The sequence below is a fragment of the Mugil cephalus genome, chromosome 12, assembly GCF_022458985.1.
Source record: "Mugil cephalus isolate CIBA_MC_2020 chromosome 12, CIBA_Mcephalus_1.1, whole genome shotgun sequence".
Taxonomy (NCBI): domain Eukaryota; kingdom Metazoa; phylum Chordata; class Actinopteri; order Mugiliformes; family Mugilidae; genus Mugil; species Mugil cephalus.
In genome coordinates this window covers 15280413-15303650 of record NC_061781.1, presented here as the reverse complement: position 1 = coordinate 15303650, position 23238 = coordinate 15280413, and the positions used below count along the sequence as shown (strand labels likewise).

At 43.3% G+C, this 23238-nt stretch overlaps 1 protein-coding gene across 3 annotated transcripts in view; it reads left to right on the top strand.

Moving 5' to 3' along the window:
* Positions 1-215: 215 nt before the first annotated feature.
* farp1 (FERM, RhoGEF (ARHGEF) and pleckstrin domain protein 1 (chondrocyte-derived)) overlaps positions 216-23238 on the top strand; it is a 53404-nt gene continuing 30381 nt past the window's right edge. Inside the window, exons 1-2 of one of the 3 annotated variants that reach the window (XM_047601313.1) lie at positions 216-510; positions 4775-4981. In XM_047601313.1, coding sequence (XP_047457269.1) covers positions 4802-4981 — 180 coding nt within the window. In that variant the 5' untranslated portion in view covers positions 216-510; positions 4775-4801. The remainder of the gene's footprint in view (positions 511-4774; positions 4982-23238) is intronic. The other 2 variants (XM_047601311.1, XM_047601310.1) reach the window with 2 other exon arrangements.

Sequence of the window (23238 nt, the reverse complement as noted above, 5' to 3'; positions counted from 1 at the left end):
ACTTTCCCTTCACGTTGACATTATCATAAATACTTGGTGCTCCTCAAACCTTAGATAAAAATCGCCGAAACGAAACAATTTGACATCTTTAAACTTCTAATAACTCACATCTATCGCGCTATTTGGAAACAGTCAAACTTTGAGAACAAGCGTTTAGTTTGTGAACTGCGTCGCGCCTGGTGCGACCACTAGGTGGTGCTGTTGCTCCTCGGTGCTCCCTCGGTCCTGCTAAGAAGGTGGAGGTGCTGCACCTCCTTCATTGTCTGAGTAAAGGCACCGGGAGTGGATCCGCCGCTCGCCTCACTGTAATCCCGTCTCTCCAAGGCTCACTCGCTCAGTCGTCCGCCATGGCGACCGCAGGAAGCCTCCTCTCCGGTGCGAGCCGCATCTGAAACTCCGCCGGGGAATTCATTTTGTCCCACTGCGGCTGGACGTGGATGTAAAGAAATCTCCCCCCTTCAGCTGGGAAATACTTGCGTGTGGACAAGCCCGCATTTTCGAGAGAAGGGGGTAAGAATCGTGCAAGTCCGCTCTCACTGTGCTCTTAAGGGGAAGTGATTCAACTTGTTAGAGGAGATTAGGGTTAAGTCTTGGGAGTATCTTTCCCGTGTTGTTTAGTCACGCTGTGGGTTTCCAGGGAAGGGGGATGACTATGACTTGGTGGGAAAATGCTCATATGCGGCCGGTGAGGGTCCTGTCTGTCCTGCAGTGTGGCTTTCGTTGCACAGATATACCTTAGCTGTATGGATGCGTGCAGGCGCCGCAGTCTCTGAGGTTTCTGCAGCTGCAGAAACGATCCGTGCATGTCTGTGACATTTAAGGGATCAAACGTATCGACAGGAAGTGAGCATGTAATATCTGCCACTTAATTTCCACAACGTGTCCAGGTGAGTCCGAGCATGTCACATCTACTGTACCGGCTGATAATGTCCCGAGGATTACAGCAGCCTGCTCTATTAACCTACATTACATTTATGTGTGCTGCCAAAACGTTGTGAGGTGAGTTGTACGTGCAGGGAAAGACCTCAGCGAGTGCAGGATTTCACCATTTTCTGCTTTTTTTCTTTTCATTCGGTGGAGGATCTGGTTACAGCACGCCTGCACCCTGTTGGGTGTCATTCCTTTCACTTAATGAACACATGTCACGCTGCCAATAATACAGTGGGAATTCAATGTGGTTCACGCAATGCCAGCCACACCCAGGTATCGGTGTCTGTTGCAGAATACACAGGAAACCGAGCTCCTCTCAGGTAGATAGCTGGCCTTTTTCGGCCTCTGGCCATTCAGCTGTCGCTTAAAGGATTCCAGCTGTGCGGTGGTGGACTCCGCCGAGGGGCCCCTGTGTGTGCCCCCAAGCACAGAGGAGCCACTGTTACAACCCTGGAGACTCTACAAGCCAGCAGTCACGGCTCCACATTACACACTCGTGGGGAATTTCGAGCAAACAAGTTCAAAAGCAGAGTGGTTTACCCTGAGAAACAGCCAGGAGTCTGTAAACGTCCTGCTGGCATTGTATACAAGGCGACTGTGCTTTATGTCATGCTCTGGCCTTAGGAACAAGATGCCATCTGTACAACCGGTGGCTGTTTTGTGTGTTTGACGAGGCCTCGGTTACCTATTCACACAGCGCACACACACCTACACTCAGGACTCATTGATTCATGATTCAGTGGAGGGTATGCGTCGGCTGAAATAATCACTGTCTACTCTTTCACTGGCCTCTGTGTCACTGCTGCTTTGTTTGAGGAGTGTCTGGTTACGTGGCACGCATGTGCGGGTCACGCAATCCACAAATTCACAGACTCGACGTGAGACACTTGCCAATAATCAAGGCAAAGGAGCCACTGAGTGATGACGGTGTTGAGATCAAATGTCAAAAGCGAGCGGGTTTTAATTGAAAAGTGTGTTTATTTCCATTTGCGACCCTGGTGACAGCATTAGGTCTGGTTTTCATCAGCCCGAGGGAGTGTTAGTCCGCACTTCGGCTGGAGCACACCAACATCTCTCAGCCACGGCTCCGTGGAGACGGAGGAAAGACAGGCGCTGATGATACATGCTCTCTAAGCGCACTGGTCTTATGATGCTTACTGGCATGTTTATGGTTTTATAATTTGAGCGTGATCACTTTCATTTGGTAGCCAACGAGGGGAAAGACTGATCTCAAACGAGAGAACACATGTCTTTATTAGCGGAATTAGTAATTGCGCTTTACTTTTGCTAGCCTTTGAGCATAAGACATTCGGAAAGGATAAAACTTAATTTAAAACGAAACCAGCTGTTGAGCTGAAGAATTTCTGCTTCCATCATTGAAAGTGACAATTTAAAGACTTCACTGTGGGCTCGTGCCACTTTAATGACTGATTGATTAATCAATGAACTATCGATCATTAGTCTCAGCACTATAACTTGGATTGGAAACTTTTTATATTCCCGTCTGCAGCATCAGGCAGACCGTCATCAGACAGAGTTTAGTGCATCCTCCGTCCTTGGCCTATATTCTCCCACACACTCTGCTGGATTACATTATCCACTCCTTTTAAAATGCCTTATTCAGCTTTCAGTTTAAACTTGGCAGCAGTCATTCACCTCTGCGGCGTCTGAACCACTGCCCACTGGCCTCAGTACTCTGCCGAACCACTTGGTGAGGTCTCAGGATGACATCAGCCTGCTGGAATGTGCAATGAAGAGAGAATTAAGCAGGACAGCAGGGCCTTGGGGGATCTGGCTGTGGAGTCATTGAAGGGGGTGGGTAGTGGCCTGCCCACGTACCAAACCAAAATGAATGAGTCCACGACTTTGTCCAAACACTGTCCTCCACCTGGGCGAAGTAAAGACTGATTGACACTGCAGATCATTCCAGATTCTGCTACTTGAATTGGAATATCAAACAACCCTCCATATATGGGATGTAACAGCGCAGTGGTTCCCAACTTTTTTTTGTCAACTGTACCTTTACAGCTCCGTCAGATGAACTCACTGACACCGACATTTGTTTCCCCCCGACTTCAAAATAATCTTTTCATCAGTTTGTAGTTTTATCTACCATTTATTTATGCTATACTCATTGGTTTGTGCTAACTATTTAACCCATTTATCCATAAATTATCTGTATACATTAATATTTCGTCACTTTATCCATTTATTTAAGCTATTTATTGAAACCAGTGTATTAACCATTCAGAAAGTTCCATCAGTTTTCTGCCATTACATTACAGTTTAAATTAATTGTTTATATTTCTTTGACATCTAACTTTTCTCCATTGTGCAATGTTTAGCATTAGCATATTAAGAACAGTTTCAGCAGTTTATCTGTCACAAAATGCTTTTTCAGCATTTTGTCCGTTCATTTTCACAGTCTATTTAAACAATTTATCACTTTATTAGTCATCTTAATAATAATAATAATAATGATAATGATGTAAACGGTTATCCCTAGCCATGTCAACAGTTAATCTGAATGACATACTATGTAATCACCATTTATTCCGTACTATTAGCTTTTTATTTTTTATATATGTATATATGAGTTCAGGCTAGTTAAATTCATAATTGATTTTGTGCCTATTTGAGTGATTTATCCATTACTTCTATTGACTAGCTAGAAGCACTGTGTTAAGCTAGCAGTCTTTTAGCTGTCCTTACACCATTTATCACTTAACTTCACACTTCACACAGCTTAGCTATTTATTGTGACTTCACCGTTTGGTTGCAAAATTTTGTTTTGGATATTTTTATCTTTTGAATTGCCTAATAAGTTAAGAGAGCTACTAAGCTAAGAGAGCTACTAATTATGTATTTGTAATGTTTAGCCATCTAAACATTCAGCTAACTATTTAATTACACTGCTTTTAGCCAACTGATGTCTGCTGCTATCTAGTTTTTGCATTCTGACAATGTGATGCTGTTATTCAAAACTGACTTTAAAAGATGGATACAGCTCTCAAGTCTGACTTGATAAGTCAAACTGACTACAAGAGTTGGTTGTCAGACACTGGAGCCACTGGAGTTAATATATTTCTTTCACTAGTCAATTTGATGTCTGTAGCTACATCTGCTTCCTCTGATTGATGTGTCTCATCAGTATGTTTGTTGGCGTTCCTGACATGACTGACAAGATGTCCTCAGGTTCAAAGTAGGATGGGCCCCTCGCTCCTCCCCAGCTCCTCCCTTTTGCCAGAAAACGGTCACTTGTGACCTTGTGGCACACAAAAAAGAAAGAGATGAATACGGCAACAGCAACATACTCTTTGCTCTCAGATTGTATTCACAGTGCATTGAGTTCCCATCTCCTGCATCGTCCATATGTTTGCCTTGCTGCCCTTGAGACCAATTAAATTCCAAGTATGCGTATGCCTCCGTGTCTTAGGCCGCAATGTCTTGCTTTTTACGACTGCACCAATCAATTGTCATTGTTGTGGCTCTTTGATTTTACACTCTAGCCTCGTGATTCATTTGTCAAATCAAATTAGGGCTGCCTGATTTGTGCTTTGAAATCAAGAACATGCTTGGATCTTTTCTGTTCTTTTTTTAACACTAATTTGGTCTCCCACAGGCAACAATTATCAGCCATTAGCAGCGAGTGCAAATAATGCATTTGCAATTACTCTGTTAGTGTGACATGGAAGGTTGTGCAGCCTGTCCTCTGGGCCCTGATGCAGTCATTGTACTGTATTGTACCAGCACCTGATGCTGTTTAAGGGGAGATTTAACTATTGAATATTTTGGGTTTGTGTTAGAGTTAATGATTGTGTGTGAATGTGTTCTTCGGGTGCAGGTTGGGCAGTGAGCAGTGCAGCGCACCATGGCAGAGCCAGATTTGGAACCAATGTCCTCTGGAGCAGTGCAACGCCTTGGAGCCCCAGAGACTCTTGGCATCAGCACGTTGGACCCCGGGCACAGACCCCCAGCTATGCCCCCTGGCCGACATGTCACCATCAGGGTCCGTATGTTGGACAACACAGAGGAGCTCTTTGACATCTCGGTGAGTTGCTACCGTCGTCTTTTCCGGTTTCTTGCATCTCTTGGTGGGAATGCTAATGTCGAAATGGGACTCTTCATTATTGCACGGTAGCCAAGATGCGGTTCCCGTTTTCATCATAGCAGCAGCAGTCTGGTAACAGGTTGGCATGGCAACTGCATGTTGAATGCATGGATGAAACTGGAGGGATCTTTTTTAGTAATGTCAGTGTTCCTCCATTTCATTGTGGTGGTATTTAATTCCTGTTCACCGCTTTCTAATCTCCCGAACTGTCACAAATCTGCTCTGCTGCTGTCGCCCATTACAGCACAATTATTTCACCGCTGTGACCTCCCGACTACCTTACAGATATTCCGTACAAACCATGAACACTGAAATATGTTTCCGCTGTTTCCTACATTAGCGTGAGGATCACGTGCAGGGAACAACTGGTTCTTTCTTGTTCAATGCAGTGAAGACTGTCAGGTACACAAGAGAGGCTAGAAGAAGATTTTTTTTTAATGAAAAGAGTTGCCATTTTGAATTCCATTCATGATTTCAGATTTAGAGGATTAGCATTCTCATCACACGGATCCAAATTTGGACTCTGTGGACTAAGCTGTTTGTCCAGATTACGTGAAAGGGGAGCTAAAATTAGATACTGATACTCAATTACCTCTCGTTATATGCCCAGGACACTTGCAGTGTTTTGCATAGAAACATTTATTCATCACTTCACGTCACACTGCTTCCGGTAAGCCGTGTTCAACCAATTAATCTGTAGCTAAAAAGAATGGCAGACTAATGCTTCGTGGCATTTTGTGTTTCGTTTGGGATTTACTCACTGGTGGACTGTAAAAACATAGCGTATAGAATAAAACCAGCCACATACTTTATTAGGCCATAGAATGATTTTCCTTAGCATTTACCAAACTGGTGTTGTGTACGTGGTGGTGTTGATATATTTTTTGCAGAAACATGGGCTAGGTGCAGAAATTGAAAAAAATGAGGAGCAGGTCATTTGTCTTGGCTGAATAGAAGAACTAGCTATGGTATATCCTGTGACCAGAATCTTCTCTGTATCACCAAGTGGAAAGTGATGGAGGGAAACAGATGCAGCAGTAGGCACAGAGGACCTGCTTAATGTGTATGAATGGGGCTCTGCTCGGCTGCTGAGCTATACTGACATTTAGAGAGTGTGCAGTGCCGGCTGGATGTGTCCTTGTGGCGGTTTTTCCAAGGCAGTATGAGTATTGGCTGAGCGGGGCGGCTCTCCTTGTGCATGAATGCTAATTTTTCTACCGGTATCGTGTGTTGTCCTTAAGACGCACTAGGTACGCACAAATCCTGTTCAGTTGCTCTCAGTTTAGTCACATTATGATGTGTGTACTTTACGTGTGGGAAAAAATAGTTTATCGCAGTACTTTTTCTTCCGATGCAATATTGATTCTGAATATCGATTTAAAAAGAAAAAGTCATGTTTTGGGCTAATCGAACGACTTCTGCACCTCGACCACCACTTTTTCTGTATAAGTGCACTAAATTGGAAGTGGATCATTTGAATTAATATTGTTTTTTTTTTTTTACTCAAATTTGTCCAATGAATTATCACCGTCATCTGATGTACATATTTGCAACTTGTATTTTAAGCTTCATTTAAAATTACACAAGTATCGTGATACGTATCGTGATACCCACCCCTAGTGTACTTTAGGGGAGTTGTGAGTTATTTGGTTTTGTTTTAAGCGACAACATTCTTGAAGATCAAAAAAAAGATCTTCTTTTGGCTTTGTCTTTTAATTTGCACACTTAAACAGACCTGGTACTAACATGCATCCCGACTGGTCAGCTCACAAGTGGCCACCTTAAAGAACAGGTGTGAACAAACCCCAAGAAAGACGGATGATGAACTTGAGATCCATATTTGAATGTGGTCTGAGCCGCCTGTGACCACATTCCCTTAGTAGTGTGGTCAGATTGACGGACCGCCTACTATTACAGGAGCCTGAGCAAGATTCTCTCATGAGAAACTTGTGTGTCCTTGTGAATGCAACGTAACCATGTGTATTTAAGTGCCACATTTCCTCTCTAATGACCTTTGTCTTTATTTATTATTACAGGAAACGTTCTGCAAACAGCACAGTAGTGACATTACTGTGCATACTGGGCGCTCCCAGGGCGTGAGTTATGATCTGAACTCTGTACAGGTCTCTGAAATAACTAATGTCAGGGTGCAGATAAATAATAACTTAACGTTTGTGCTTTCAGTGGGCAAGAGACTTCAACGCTCATTACATAACATAATGTGAACACACATGCTGGGGCGTTTATGCTTCTCAAATGGCGGCATGTAGTGATCTCTAAGAGGCAGCAGCTGTGTGCACAATATTTGACCGAGCCCCAAATGATGTAGGTGTTTACTGGCATACGAAGCACGAAATTGAGATCATATCTCAAGTGGTAGCTCGAGACACACGTGGCGGTAGATTTTGAAGTCAGGTCTGATGGAGGTAAAGCTGGTCACTGGTGGTAATATCAGACATTAACAGGGCCTGTTTGGCGCTTGGAAATTTAATGTTGTCCATCCAATGACGCCTGCATCTGATGACGAGATAGAGCTGGAGAGGAAATGATTTTATTCAGGCTGCTTCTGTAAAAACCTGCAGTGCAGCTCTGCTCTCTGCAGGTTATGGCTCTCTAAGGCGACATCACCCTCAGAGTTTAGTCAGCACACATTAGGTTTTAGTGTCCCAGAGTGGTGTTTAACATTGTTCTGCTCTCCGGGGTACAAACACACTCACTGACACTGACACTCACTTTGGATTTTTTGACAGGAAAAATCTGAATCAGAATGGATTTATTGTCATTGCAGTACAATGAGAGTTTAAAGTCATCTCCTCTGTGGTTTTGTGTGAGATCAATAGCAGACACTATAAAATAAAACTGTATATATAAAACCAATATGGTGCAGGTAAGAGGACACATAGAGAACACATATGGGGACATTAAGTTTTAGGTTTTATTGCAGCTTACTCTAGTCGGTGTAAAAACATGAAAGCGGATTCATTTTACAGGCGATCACAGGACAAAAGTGCACGAGATAGAAAACATCATTGAATTTTATGGCTGAAGCTTATTTATCTATTCTTACCAATGTTTCTAGTTTGATGTGACTCACAAATTAAACAAATTTTATCAATAGCAACGAGCTACATCGCTGCTAATTAGCAAGTACTTGTTTGAGGACGCTGAGACTTCATTGGTCTGTCTTTGCTCAGCCATGTTCAGCTATTAAAATAAGCAGTTTGATATTTTGTCACACCTTGGGTGACTTTATTATAATATAAATAATGAAATAATCCCAGTGTCCACATATGAGGACATTGTTTTTTCTTTTTCAAAAACGACTACTTCCTGGTCAAAGTTGATACTTAGTTTTTATACATCTTAGGTCCTACTGATCCCAAATTAAAAACGCAGACCAAATAAAAGCTCTGGTCTCAGGAGGTTAAGAGAAACATTCAACAACAACTTGACAGTGACAAATAAATCAAATCAGCAGGAATAAATATGTATGTAAGGGTCCCACTTCTGCCAGCGGGACGCACATATAGAGGCTACAAAACACCTGTTCTGTCTCCGGGTCAGAGAGGTGCCATGGTGAGATATTGCGCTTTGTGCTTGAACTAATAGCTGGAGTCACACATACACACCCTGGCTCTTTCAGCCTCCATAAGGACCTAGAATGGCCATTATGGTGAAGTCGAGTGGTAGCGATGATGAGATAGAAACCCCTCTTTTCAGCAGGCAGGTTGGGCTGAAGCGAGCAGAAGATGCGGCACGGGAGAGGGTAACAAAAGGCTCCCTCGAACAGAAAGCTTCATTCATGGTCAATTTAACGCACATTATGTGCTCTATCTCAAGTCAGCACTTGAGATAAAAATCTCACCGGGCTCGATATTGTTTTTGCCCTCCGGTGTCAAAGGAGTACATTTTCCTCGGCCGCTCGCTCACGTTCGGAGTGGGAAGATCTTAAAAACAATCTAGTTCAGTCAGTGTCACAAGTGCTGTTTTATGTTTTAGGCACTCCATGTTTGTAAAGGCAAAACGGGGTATATTCGATTCTTGGCTTAAAAAATTTGATCAAGTTAAATCCTTTTTGAAGGTTTAAAGGTGGCGTGATAGGAAAGCCATAGCTATAATTTGATTCAGCCAGTTCCATCCTTAAAATCTTTCTTGGCCGAGGCCTACGAGCTACAGAAGACATACGCCAACTTGGTTCGCATCCCGCTGATGTTAATCTCTTCCCTGCGGCAGTGACGCGAGATAACTGCATGGTCCACAAAACACGTTCGTCAAGCAATTACCTAGTTTTGCGCTTCGCGGCGGGAACGTGCGGCATTGTTCGAGAAGTAGCAGTTAATTTTGTAGTCAAAGGACAATTTTATGCGTCTCTTTAAGAAAACGTAACACGACGAACCTCACCCTGTTAGTGATACCGAAGGCTTCAGTTCCTTTCTCTGCTTTAGAGAGGGATACGTTTCCACCTCAGCGGGCAGAGTATCAGATGGTTGAGAAACAAAAAGGGGCCATGGAGCCATCTCGTGGGTCACATACCATGCTGTGGCCTACTTAGCACTCTGGCTGTGAACACACATTTGTTGATGCAGATGATGTCTGGCTGCAAAAGACAACAACAACAACAAAAAAAAACGGTCGAAGGCAGACTGATGACGATCAGAAAATACAAAATAAAATGATTTTTTAAAATTATTTTTAAGGACCTGGTTTGAAGTTTGTTCACTCCTATGCAACAGAGAGATCAGCAGAGCAGTGAATCCAGACGGCAGCTCTCGGTTCGTAAGGCGAAGATGCTCAAACAGTGTGTGTGCTGACGTGTTCATGCTCATGTCTGGTGATGGCTTGTGGAAGGTGTACAGAAGTTTTGTGTGAAGAGGGAGATTGCGGCATGCATTTAGGGGTTTAGGAGGTGGGGGATGGGATCACGAAGGCAGAGCGGAGGGAGGAAAGTCATTTTCATTCCTGTGAATGAATGAAACAGTCATGCTCCATTTGCCAGACCTTATACTACTAGAAAGCTATCAGGCACAATCTGACATTTACATTTCATGTACCGACTCTAGCAACACAGGCATTCATCATTAGAAATTCACACCCATTCTCTCTCCATCTCTACAACTTCTTCCACTCAAACAACCATCGAGCACTGAGGATACCAGGCTGTCCTCTACGTCTATTCGTTTTGTCCATTACAGTCATGGTGCAGCCCGTTTTTTTTTTTTTTATAAAGGCCACCGCGCAGAGAAAAATCCTGAATTCATTAATTAGGAACCTCCTTCAGCTCTTAGCGTTTCCATTTGCTTTATAGATGAGCTTTTCACACGGCGCAGTCTCATTAGATCACAATATATTGCTTTTTGTCTCCTAATTACTCATAAAGTCAGCAGAAAATTTATACAGTGGCTCAAAGAAAATCACATATTTTTTAACCACGTTCAGCTTTTCCACTATTTCAAAGCTAAATGTCTCGGCAGCTGCTGAACAGACAGACACTGATGATCCCCAGAGGATGACTTCCTTTGATTTTTTGGGGATGCCTTGCTTTTCCTGAAGCACCTTTTACAGTACAAATTTTCACTTACACATTTATATATATCCCAGATTTCCATTTCTACAGACGCTCATGATCCCCAGTGGATGAATCCTACCAATCTTGGGTTCTTCTTCCGTGTTTTCCTCAATCACCAACAGCAGTTAAAAAGTTAAAGGGATAAGCCACCCCTTTGTCAAATTTAGTCACTCACCGTATTCCCCAGAGTTGGATAAGTGAGAATAAGTGTCCAGGCAGTACAGCTGTTAGCTTTAGCTTAGCATAAGCTCATAATGTAGTGTTGCCAGATGCAAAGACACCATGCAGCACCTGAAAACTTTCAGCACTTAGAGCACTCGTCTTGTTTCAGATTCACTGCAAAGCCATGAGCTAATATACATTATCTGCAAAGAGCAGAAAGCAACTCTTTCTTTGTTGTTTTCCAAGCACAGTATATAGAAGTCGAGGAAATTCGGAGCAACATCCTGGGGGTGTTGATGTTCTCGGCTTTTGATCAGTCAGGCCAGATTACAAATTAATGGGTGAAGATATATGTTGCTGACCATCATTCCTGGATGTTGATCGTTCTAGCATGCTGTACTGTGATTTGTCTAAAGATACAAAAACATTTCTCAGTTGATGTGTCTTGAATATATACAGTATGCGCAGCATAAAGCTCTCTCCCCATCTCGACTCAAATTGTGTGAGAGGTCAAACCACTGAGTCACACTGACATTAGCTACATTGTTTATGTGACAGGCTGTAATTAATCTCTTAGCCTGCTTGATCCAGTGGGCATCACTCCCACTGAAATCACCAAGAAGAAGTTTTTTCTTTCTTCCTATGCGTGTACCCATCCGTATTTAACCTATTCTGGGACCCGTCTGGTGCTTGCAGTGATTTTCGCCTCCATCCTCCATAACTAAAGCATGTTTACAGCACAGAAAAACCGGGGCGGCGGGGGCCACCCAGACTAAAGGGCCTCTCTGTCACAAAAGGAAGGACCTGCATGCCTTAGAGCAAGACCCTCACACCAGTCCAGAGGGCTTGCTCTCATGCCATCACTCATCACTCTTTTCCCCATATGCTGTCACCCATTCATTGTGATGGGAAGCAATTAGAGCAGCTCCAGTGTGCCTTGTTGTCAGCTGAATGGCAATGAGGTCCTGACTTAACGAGTAGAAACGCGATGAAGGGCTTCTTTCAGCTGTGTCTTCAACTGCTTCAGTGTGCCAGTTCAATGACTGACCGAGCAGCAGTGTGTTTCCACCTGTTGGTCAGGGCTTAGATGCATATGGCGAGTAGGGTGTTAGAGGTGCACAGATGGCTACGTTTTAATTCAGACTCGGTTGGTTTGGATTGGACTAATACAGAAGTGCATCTTAAAATTAAACTAAATGTAGCTTCACTGCTATTGTCTTTACTGTGCAACACACAGACCTTTAGTTAGGGATATCGAGTGGAGTGTTGTCATCCATGTTACATAAAATGATGAAGTAAATGCTCCTAATATGCCCCTTTTCACAAGTGGAAAGTCATTGGACCCTGACAGAAATATAACAGAAGAAGAAGAATTATCTTCCAGAAGTTCTTCCAGTCAGACCAGTTGATTCAGATTGAGGTGGTTACATGAGGCGTTTTATACAGATTATTTTGTTACTCTCCACATAAACACAGCAGTTGTCAGGAAGCAACGCGAAGCGGGTATTGAGTTTATTAAAAGCATCAGTCCAGGTAATTTAAATAGACATAGTTTGACACAAAGGAGCTTTAAAGCCAGTAATGATTTGAGGTGACAGGTTAATCAAAACAAAATTCATCTACAAGTATTAAATGTTAAATAAATAATTTAGGGCGTAAATATACCAAAATGTAATTAAGTGTGAAACATTAGCCTCCTAATTGTGAGAATGTGAACTGGTGAAACATGCCTGGTTAAGCTTTACTTTAGGACAGTGGAACTGGTTTCTGACATTTTATTGACTAAATGACACATGAATCAGTGAAATGAGAACAGAAGTGAAAGATTAGTCGATAATGTAAATAATCATTAGTGACACCTTCTTGGTGTAATGCTAAGTATGGGAACATCAAGCCTACAAGTATCTCTACTGCTGTTACGATAGATGCTTACCTAAACCACACGCTCTAGTGTTCTTCTTTGTTAAATTAACGCCGACTTTAGATATGCCAGCTTTTCGGACATTTTTGCTGAAAATATCGCTGGACGATAAGCCCGTGGTTAGGATGCATTTCCTTGCTTTGTTCTTGAATTTATTAGGGAAATATTAATCCTTTAATAATATCCATAAATAGTGACTGGCAGCAGTCCAGTCTGCACAGCATATGTAGAAACTCTCAAGAGGAAACTCATCTTCTGTAACGCAGAGTCTGCGCAGAAGCGGGCGATTTAATTGAAATTCCACCTGCATATTATTCGTGCACACCGCAGACCACAGAAAGTATCTCATGTTTCAGTTTGTGCGTTTTCAAATATGACGGAGGGAGGAAGGCAGCCTAGTGCCGAAGCAGTGCACTAAATCCTGTTAAACCCGGAGCTGTTGTGGGGACACGGTCTGCTTCCCCCAGCCTCGCAGCGCTTTAGGGGGAGAACTGACAGAGGAGAGGTGGTGGTTTCATGATTTGGGCACAGAGGATGATTTGGCACCAATATTTCTCCATGGCCCAATAGTGAATACAAATGGGATTTGATTGGCTGTTGGGGTGTCGAGGAGAATGGGGCAGAGGCCATGCTACCTTTTACACCATGTCAATGAGTTTTCTAAACCCATTACTGTCAGTCTCCTTTCGCTAATACGAGTCATGCATGAGCAGGAAGATCTAGTTAGATTAATTTGCTGTGCACTGACTGTGGCATTTCCTAATGTGCGTGGTCAGTTTTAGGTTTCTGCAATGTGCCTCTGGTGTGGAGAGTGAATTAGTGGAAGCTCTTCCTCCAGAGTTGTGAATGAAAGAATTGTCAGAGACACCGCACGTAAATAGAACCGCTCTGATTTTACCTTCCATGTCACTAGAGAAAATGTTTGCAGACTGGCTGGGGCTGGCTATCAGACAGAGGCCTTGATGCAGCAAAAGGGACTGGGGATTACAAGCATCCAGGCATCTGATATTTGTCACTGCTGTCTGTTCTGCTAACATATTGCATTTGTTCACTTTCGGGAGCCTTAAAATAGAAACATTTCTTGTCCTTTTTTTTTTTTTTCCTGCTGTCTCAATCGTATTGCTGCAGCCAGCTTTAATTTATTCGCTCTTAGAAAACACATGCAGCTTCTCCGCGCGGCCTCCCGCCACGGAAAGGAATTATTTGTCATTCATCATCTCTCCCTCCGCTGCTAAAAAGCATCTCGTTGACACGTCCGCCCGCGACCTTTGAGCCGCGGGATATGCCCCCTCTTAGGTGGTAGTTTGGCTCTTAGGCTCTGCCTGTGCACGCGCGCCGTTATGAATTTCAACGCTACGCGAGGTCTCCTTTTGAAAGGCCACATGTAATCGCACTGGCCTGTGCGGGGGGTTGCCATGGCTACGCATAGGGGTGGATGCGGAGCGTCTGAGCTTGTTGCCGTGGCGCAGAGTTCTGTCCTCCGCTGATATCTGCCGGGAGGAGGAGCGGAGGGGGGTGGGAGAGGGGAGGGGGCGGGGGGGGAGTCTCCATTAATGTGAGTATAGTGCGTTAGCACGAGGATACGCCTCTGCACATCATTTATGACTAACATATTCAGGAGACACATCCTCCGCGCGCTGCGTGCTGGGAGTGCGCGTGCAGCTTCCTTTTTTTTTTTTTTTTTTCTTCCATTCAAATCCCTTGACTTTAACATATGACTCACGATAAGTTTTGAGGCATTATTAGCTCTTCTTGGTTTCACTGCTGATTGACCCAGTTTCCCTGAAAGATGGCGTTGTGTGTCTGTGTGTGTCTGTGTGTGTTTTGGGGGGCGGCAAGGATTTGAGGGGGAGGGGGGTCATACGCTTGGTGTCACTACAAAAACAGACGCGGAAGACGCGCGTGCCGAGACGGGGCGTCATTCCACGGCTCAGACGCGCAGCGAGAAGATGAAAGCCTCTTTGGGGATTTCCACTGGTGAACGATACAGACACGCCGGAGCTGGAAAATACCGCTGCAATTTAACGTTAACATGGCGGCGGTCACGTGCCTCGCATCATCCTTCCTTGGACTGGCCGTCTTCTGCCAGGAAACATTCTCATACTTTCCTCACATGAACTCTGAACCCTCGGTTGCCTTTCTCACATGGCATGAAATTGAAATTCCTCAGCGGGATGTGGTGGGGGCGGAGGCTAGGGGGGCAGGAGGGGAGGTTGTTTTCCCACGTACAGCCATCTTCCTCCCTCCTCACATCCTGAAATGTAATTGGGTCGTGAAGGATGAGAGCCACTGGAGGAGAGCAACAGTGGGAATTATGTGGCAGCTGATGGCTAAGAATACTAACATGCTAGAGCCACACACTTCCATCAGATCACTGTCGGGAGTACTGGTCGGGAAAGACGGGGGAGAAGCTGAGCTAATTAAAATGACAGCGGATTTGAACTTATCTTGTGTCGATTGCACATGTAATATGAAATCTCTCTGTGGAATGAAGGCTTGGATCACGCGTGTCTGTCTGTGTTTTAGATTCAGGCCCACTCCCTGCTACACCTCGGCTAACACCTGCTGTAGTTACATGTTTGCGTAAACCAATACACTGTTACTGTGTTATTACACCTTAGAAAACTCAATGTTGTGTGTTGTGTTGTTGGTAGGCTTGGAAGACAGCTCAAAGCAGTGTTTTCGTCAGAGCAACACAAACAGTAATACCTGAAAACTGTGATAACACGATATAGTATGAAACAGTTTTATAATTATTAAGGCACTTAATCTGCACGTTGCCTTCAGCAATAAAAATACAAATTCTCTCAGCAATGTTTGATATTTTTCCTGTAAGATACGCCGCAACTAAAAGAAAATCATGTTTTTCCCGGGAGCACGAGAGATTTCCGGCGCAGCACTTGGAGCCATCGACTGTTGTTTGGATGGCAAACATTTTCATCATACACTATGTCACCTCTCCACTTCCCACAAAAGCACAGGCAAACACACAGAGCTGTAGGGGTACAATTCATTTACCCTTCATCATTCCCGCCGTTTCCAGGAAGGACAGAGTGAAACGGCTACTGGAGGAAGCTGTCAGTAATGCCGTCATGTTATGTCTGACAGCATTATTATGCTGCACCGCTGTCTGTGCTGTGCACAGGTGCTTTGGGAAAACTGATGCCTTTATAATAAGTCTTGTTCCTATGGTAACCAAGATGGATGTTTCTTTATGGGAGACCCTCATATTTGTTTGGTTCAGGCAGCAGCAGTGAAGTCGACGCAATGTGACCGCTTGTGTGTTGTCAGTCTATAAAAAAAAAAAAGAAAGAAGAATGGGGCGAACGCAAACGTGACCTGTGGTTTCTTTCATTTCGTGAAACCCGTGAAGGTGAACTCTCTGACTTTCCATGCCCGTTCTCTTTTTTTCAGTGAACAACAGCTTTCTGATCCTTTCATTAAGGTCTTGGTGCTGTACCCCACTGGGTGAACCAGCAGCAGTGGCGGCGTAGGTACACATCACAGCACATAATGGGCGTGGCGGCTGTGCTGCTCATAGCTAGCCTTCCACTTCCTCTGTGATGTCCTCCTGGTCTCAAATAAAGGGTGAAACCCTCAAGAGAGTTGGTTTGCCTCGGCTGCACAGCAGCTTCACAGCAGCACTGCCCCTCTTCAATGAATTATGAATTTCTCATTGAGATTCAGGGCGGCTAATTAACATGTTGGAACCGGCTAGCAGTGGGATATCATGGGATTATCCTTATCCTACCGTGCCTCATTTTACCCTCGGTGCTCTGACTTCACCTTTGCTGCTCTCCTCTCCTGAAATGTTCTTATCGTTTGGGAAGGCTTGCTGCTGCTGCTGCTGCTGTTGCTGCACCACATAAGCTTTCTCCATGTTATTTTCTGTCATGCTTGATGGGCAATTAAAACAGGAATTGGTGCATTTCACCCTGTATTCGGTCAGCGCTGCAGCTTTTCCTGCATTGTTCCTATGACGTGTTTGCATGACATATTGTGCATCAGAATTCCTTTCACCTGTGCAGCTGAGTCTGCCTCCCACTGCACCCTGGCTGTAATTGAATTTGGGGTCTCTTGGGCAGATAGAGGAGATGTGTGGGAGGGGGAGTCGAGGTGAATGAAGCAGAGATTGAGGAGGATGGCGGGGGGTGGGGGTGGTCATCAGAGTGTGTGTGTGTGTGAGAGAGAGATAGAGGAGAGTAAAAGCTTAGACTGGCTGTTCGTATGCCTGCCGGAGAGGTACCGACTTGACAGCAGTGCCCCCCTCCTCTGCTCCTCGTTATTAAAGTGGGAACTGTTGCATAATCGACCATGGAGGATACCGAACCAGAAGGCTCCCTCTGTCCCGGAGCAACAGCACAGCCAAACTCGCATAGCTCAACTCTATTTTTGTTTTCTCCTGTTTTTCAAGAGAGCGTTTGAACTTTCATCCCTACTGCTGAGTTTTTTCCCGTGGCTGTCTCTATTGGTATGTGATGAGCGGAAGTCCAGTGTACAAAAAGTATTCAAGCTTGATCAGTGGTGGCCAGTGAAGAAAATGCCCCTCTGCAGATATGAAAGAACTTGTCCCAGGGGATCTCTGCTTTCAGATAACCAGCGGGGGTTTGGTCTGCTCAGGGAATTCAAGGTCTGTGTTTCAACAACAGCACTTCAGGTTGCCTGTCATGGCCTCACAGAATAGTTCAATCAGGCTGATGTCCAAATGCAGAATCCAAAAATCTTAGAGGGTTGACGGTGAGCATCATACTAATGCTCGTGTTTAATTCACCTTATAGTTATAGATGATTATATTTCATATTAATTCACACCTGGATTGTGGCATCGTGCTGTGTAACTGTTGCATTTCTTGTTGATTGGATGCATAATCTGCACGTAACCTATGGCTTAACTGAATTGCGCATTGATTGGCTAATCTTGTTGCTTACGTTTCTGCCGCAGACACAGGTCTTGTAGTTTTGTTGCCTTATTTCATTTAAAGCCATTACATAGTAATGTTCCATGGGTCACATTGACCTCCTTTAAACATAGAGGCAGCATGGAAGCGTTTAATCTAATATAGATGTATTCGTTTAGGGGAATTACACTGAAATGGCCATGATGCAAGTGAAGTGATTACACTGCGCGCCCAAATGCGAACCATGAGGTTTGAAAAAGGGCAGCGCTCGTTTAAAATTAAATGTGTCTCTGAGTAAGGTTTTCTTCTTTTACTGGCATTTTGTTGGTGTTTACCACAATGGTGTTCCTGCTTCAGTGTGGACCTTTCAGTAGAAGTTTATGATTAAAAACAACAGTGATTTATAGATCAGATGTGTTTAAAGTGGGAAAATGGATCATTACAACAGCAATGTGCTGATACACAACAAAACTGCTGGTTTCCCAAGGTATGGAAGTGTTTTCCTTTTCATTTAACCAATTAAAATATTTACATAGTACTGCAAAAATGATTCATGAAGCAGTTACTGGTGAATGTTGCCTTTGTCTGAGAGCTACATTTGAGCAGAATAGGCTAAAACCACCGGTAGGATTGCATTCCTATGTGTGCATGTGGATCCCTGAGTCCATACAAAGAAAGGTTCAATATCACCTAGTGTATACAAAGATGGACAAACCCTTTGTGACATCACACATAGGATTCGTCACCCATAGGGTGTATCTACGACCAAGCCCATCTTTGCTAAATTCCCAGGTAAAGGATAAAACCAGCAAAGATGTGGAGCTGAGCTTTTTCTTTTTTTTCTGCTGTATATTTAAGCATTTTTTGGAGGCAGCCTCAATTGGCCACTGAAGTTTCTCTCACTTTTGTGTGGGCCATACAGTATTGGCTGTATTGTATCCACCAGTAAAACAGTTGATTCATGGGATTTTGACACAATATCTCGTAAAATCTACTTCCCAGAAAAAATGCATCAGGCAAACTGCTCCAAGAACACAGCCAAAAAGGCCTACCATGGCCAACAAGCGAATGATTATTTGTCAAACCATATTGGCCCTTCACAGTTTGGTAGCAAATGTTCTACATTCCCAAATCTTTTCTCATTCCAGACGGAGAATGTCTTTAGTCTTAAATGCGAAGACGGCGTTTTCATACCTGTCGGGTTCCTAGAACAATAATTTCATAAAAGGTTAACACATTTTTGAGCTTCCCCCAGATCAGGGTAGCCATGCTGCATGCATGAGGTTACCATGGTGACCCCCCCCCGGTTCCCCCAGCATTGTGTGCCTGACAGTCTTGGTTGCATCCAGCGTCGGCTCTTGAAAGAGACAAATCCCAGACTTGCATTTGAACCCAACACACCAAAAATAGTTTGCATTTGAAACCCTTTTGCTCACAGAAACACTCATGGTAATCTCTCATGTATTGTTTATGAATAGCCGAATCAGCCGGAGCTGTTATTTTCAGACTCTAAAAAACATTAAACTCCAGCACTCTAAAGCACGAGCCCGTTTCCAGAGTGTGGATGTAGTTAAAGCACCAGTTGTTTTAAGCTACGCTGACTGCACAGCAAATGGTTTTGGATGTGCTTGGAAAGCCAAGAACAGGGTGTGGTGCCCCCCCCCCATACATTTTAATGTCCTAAAACCTCGGTCATGGTCACAGTAATTATAACATTATCACGTGGAGAATTAAAGCTCAACCATGCCTCTAAAAGTAGAGCACACATTACACCATAGGAAGTTAAACATGCTATCATTTTATGTGAAGGTAATTAGTGTTTAACCTTAACCACATGCCTCCCTTCAGATGTGTGTTTGGTCTCAGATTATAGGAATTAAGACTTTCTTACCATGCTCACTGCTGTGGTCTGTCATCCAGTATAGCGATGGATTAGTATTCTGACGTCCCAGACGTTAACATTCCTGTTGGACGCAGTGGCCTGCAGACACACAGCAACAGCTGCCTTCACCGAGCCTTCTGCTCTCATATTTGTTCGCCGGCTTGTGTTTGTGCCTTGTGTTTCTCCACCGACAACCTTAAATGCGAGTTTTCACCTCAGGGCAGCGTCCGCATTTGTCACACCGTGGGGACTGAGCGCTGATGCCCTCGCCGCCGGTTGGCACACACGGAAACGCTGGAGGTTTATACTGCGCTGCATTAAAACAGCTGCAGCCGATACCGATGTGTCAAAATCAGATGAGCTAGTCCAGGTCAGCGCTACGGAATATTTCTGAGTCTAATACAGACACGTACATTGTCAGTCCTTCTATCCCTGCCAGTCAAACTAAACACTGTTTCACCGCAACACATGCAGTGAAACATTGTTTTATCCCACCAGCAGTGTGTAACTAATTTAGCAGCTGCTGGGTTCGTCTGGTAGGAGATTTCTGACGGGCTGTGAAAGGGGCCCTCTGAAGGAACACCAGGCGACATTGATGCCGCCCCCCCCCCCCCCCCATGCTGCATACAAAATAGATTTGAGTCTTTATTTCTCTGAAACATAGAAGGAAAAACCTCCACGGTTGTAAAATTGAAAGTTTCTAACTTTAGAAACTCTCTCTCTAACAGAGATTTGGAAAAAAAAACATAGATGTACCACTCAAGACATGAGCATGTGTGTGAACTGTGCAGTCATTGTACCTGACACTGGTTTAAACACAGATTCTCTCTCATGTAGATACATGACCACACACTTTATATTCAACAGACACGTTACCGTGCATGGGTTATACCCGCGACATCATCAGTGATTTCTCAAACCGATTCCTTGGCTGCTGACCTTAATCCTCATCTCCAGGAAACGCAGCCCTGGACCGAGGCTCTCGCCTTTACACCTGCGTGTCTTGAGGTCAACTATATTCTGGCAGGGAAATCCCAGCTGACTAGCCAAGTGATAATAGGAGATTTAATGTGAATGTTAAAATGCTTAGATGTGATCTTTGACTTATCGATTGTTGATTTGGCTCTGGGCGTTCTTGCAGTGGGGAATTTTTTATTTTTTTTTGGTCGTAATTGTCTAAATCATTTCACGGTGAAGGATAGTTTATTATATTTCACACGATGAAACTGTTAATTGATCCTGGGTTAGCAGCTGATCAGATTTACAGAGCGGTTGGTGAACGGTGCAGCCCTGACGCTCTTTATCAGGCCTCACTATGAGCTGTCCGAAGTTATCCGATTTCTTTGGCTTGCAGAAATTCTGCCCTTTCATGGCAAAGTCTGGGATATCGGGTCACTGCAGCCATCATCAATACCGTTGCCTGACTGCATGAGGACCTCTGGATTTGCTACTCCGAGGGCTAAGTAGTTTAAGGCTAATCTGCAGAAGGCCAATTGATTGGCCTCGCCAGTAAAGCAGCATGTGCAGCTGTCATTATTTATTACTGGTGGAGATTATAGGTAAAGGCAGGAACATGCGGCAGGACGCCTCCAGCAGATTCCTCGGAGACCTGCCTCCTCCAGCCGTGGAAAAAATCTCTTAAACACCTCTCAAGTCTCATCTTCCTCACAGTGTGTCCCACTCCCAAAAAGTCAGCGGTGGTCCGGATTGAGGTGGTGAGGCAGAAAGCTGCTCTCTCACCCTTTGATTCGAAGCCAGTTGACGCCACGCTCCATGTAGCGGTTCTGCTCCTACAGTGTGGAATCATGAGCAGCGTGATGTTTTCTGTCTGTCAAAGGCGTTTTTGTGGCGCTGTGGCTTTCTCTTCTCTGCGCATTTGGTCTCGTTTTACATCAGTTTTGATCTCGGCTCTAATATGCATTTTTTTTTATTGATCTGGTGCTCTCGGTTCCTGTTTTGCCCGCTTATCATTTACACCTCATCATATTTCAATGATTTTTATGTTACTTCTCAGTTATTAGTTCTTACCTGTCCAGGCAGTATTAGCAAATTAGCAAATGTTGCTATAACTTCTTTTTTTCTCTTACAAGATAAAGTTTTTTTGTGCGTTGTCCTTGTTTTAAATAAATAAATAAATTCCAATTCCTATTCCTTAAATGTAAAAAAAAAAAAAAAAAAAATGGACAAATCAATAGAAAAAGAGTTTAAGGGTAAAATAACAAGACAAGAACATCTTTATTTCCCTCATAGAGAGGTACTTTCAGACTGATATACAGTACAGTGAGGAGAGGTCATTGTTTGATATCATTTGAATTGAGCCGTAAAATGACGCATTCAACAATTTTCAGTGTAAAAGATCCTTTTAAAAGTCACACAAGTGAAAGTTGGTTGTAAAACTGCTGCTTAGCTTTGTGCGAATCCAGTGAACTACGCCTCAGGAGTCGCACAGTGTTAGTCTCGAATGGCTGTCACCTTGACACATTTCACCAAGAGAAAGAGTCAAAATATAAAGAGTGGTGAAAATTCATATCTAGCCAACCAGCCAGCCATAACTCCTTTTCTTTTTTTCAGTCTGGAGTCACTCCATTTGTCGTTCATTATCTCCAGCCAATCAAACTGTTTGGATTTCATGTGGTGAAGTGTTAGAAGAGTTGCAGCGGTGTAGTCATACGCGTCGTCTGAGCTACTTTGAGTTGAATTCATTTTCATCAAAATTGCTGGACGTTGCTGTCCAATCACTTGTAGAAGTATATATTTTTTTTGCACTGGTTGAAACACGCTGCTTCATTACATCCCAGTGACGTGCTTCCTGACTCGTATTGTGATGACACTGGCATTTCTGAGAATTTTCAGTCTTGTTCTTCAAAAGTTTTACAGCAAACTTTCCTGATAAATTGTGTATTTCTTCACATCTTCACATCTTCACAATGGCCCAGCCAAAGTGAAAGCCGTTTCCATTTGCGTGTGTTTTATTAATGTCTTAGCATTTGTCAAACCAGGTGCTACTCTTACTCATGGTCCTTAGGCACACTGCATCGCACAATATTTTTTTTGCTCTTTTTTTCTCACTTAATCTCTCTAACAGATACGGTTCAGAAATGCATAAATTATGTAGATCAGTGTGTCTGCTCCAATATTAGCAAGCAGCTGTTTATACCAGCGAGGTGGCTCATTTACTGTTAATAATTCAACATACCTTGGATATACATTTTTCCATAATAATGTGTCCCATTTGTGAGACATCACTTCACTTAAAAAGTATATATAAAAGACGTATATTCAAGGAGGAAAGTAGGTTGTATGAACACTGGATGAATATTGCACATATTGATATTACTAATTATATACTATGTAAACTTTGTAAATATATCTGTAGCTGTAATATATACCTCATGAATTTGTTAATAATGAGGGTGACTAATTATTGTTATTGTATATTAAATCCCTTGGTTATTAATATATGTTTATTTATGTACAGTATGTGTGTGTGTGTGTATGTATATATATGTGTGTGCGTGTATATATATATATATATATATATATATATATGTGCGTGTGTAATGAACTGTTTGTAATATATTAATGGGCATTATACATTTCTATGAATATTTAACAATAATTGACATTATATTTATTGCAATTAAGTTGATTGATTGATGCTTTATATGGTATAATTATATACTGTAGGCCTATATTGGTGCAGCTGATTGATGATATACCAGGGCATTTTGTATATTAAATCCATTCATTATATATATACATGGCAATA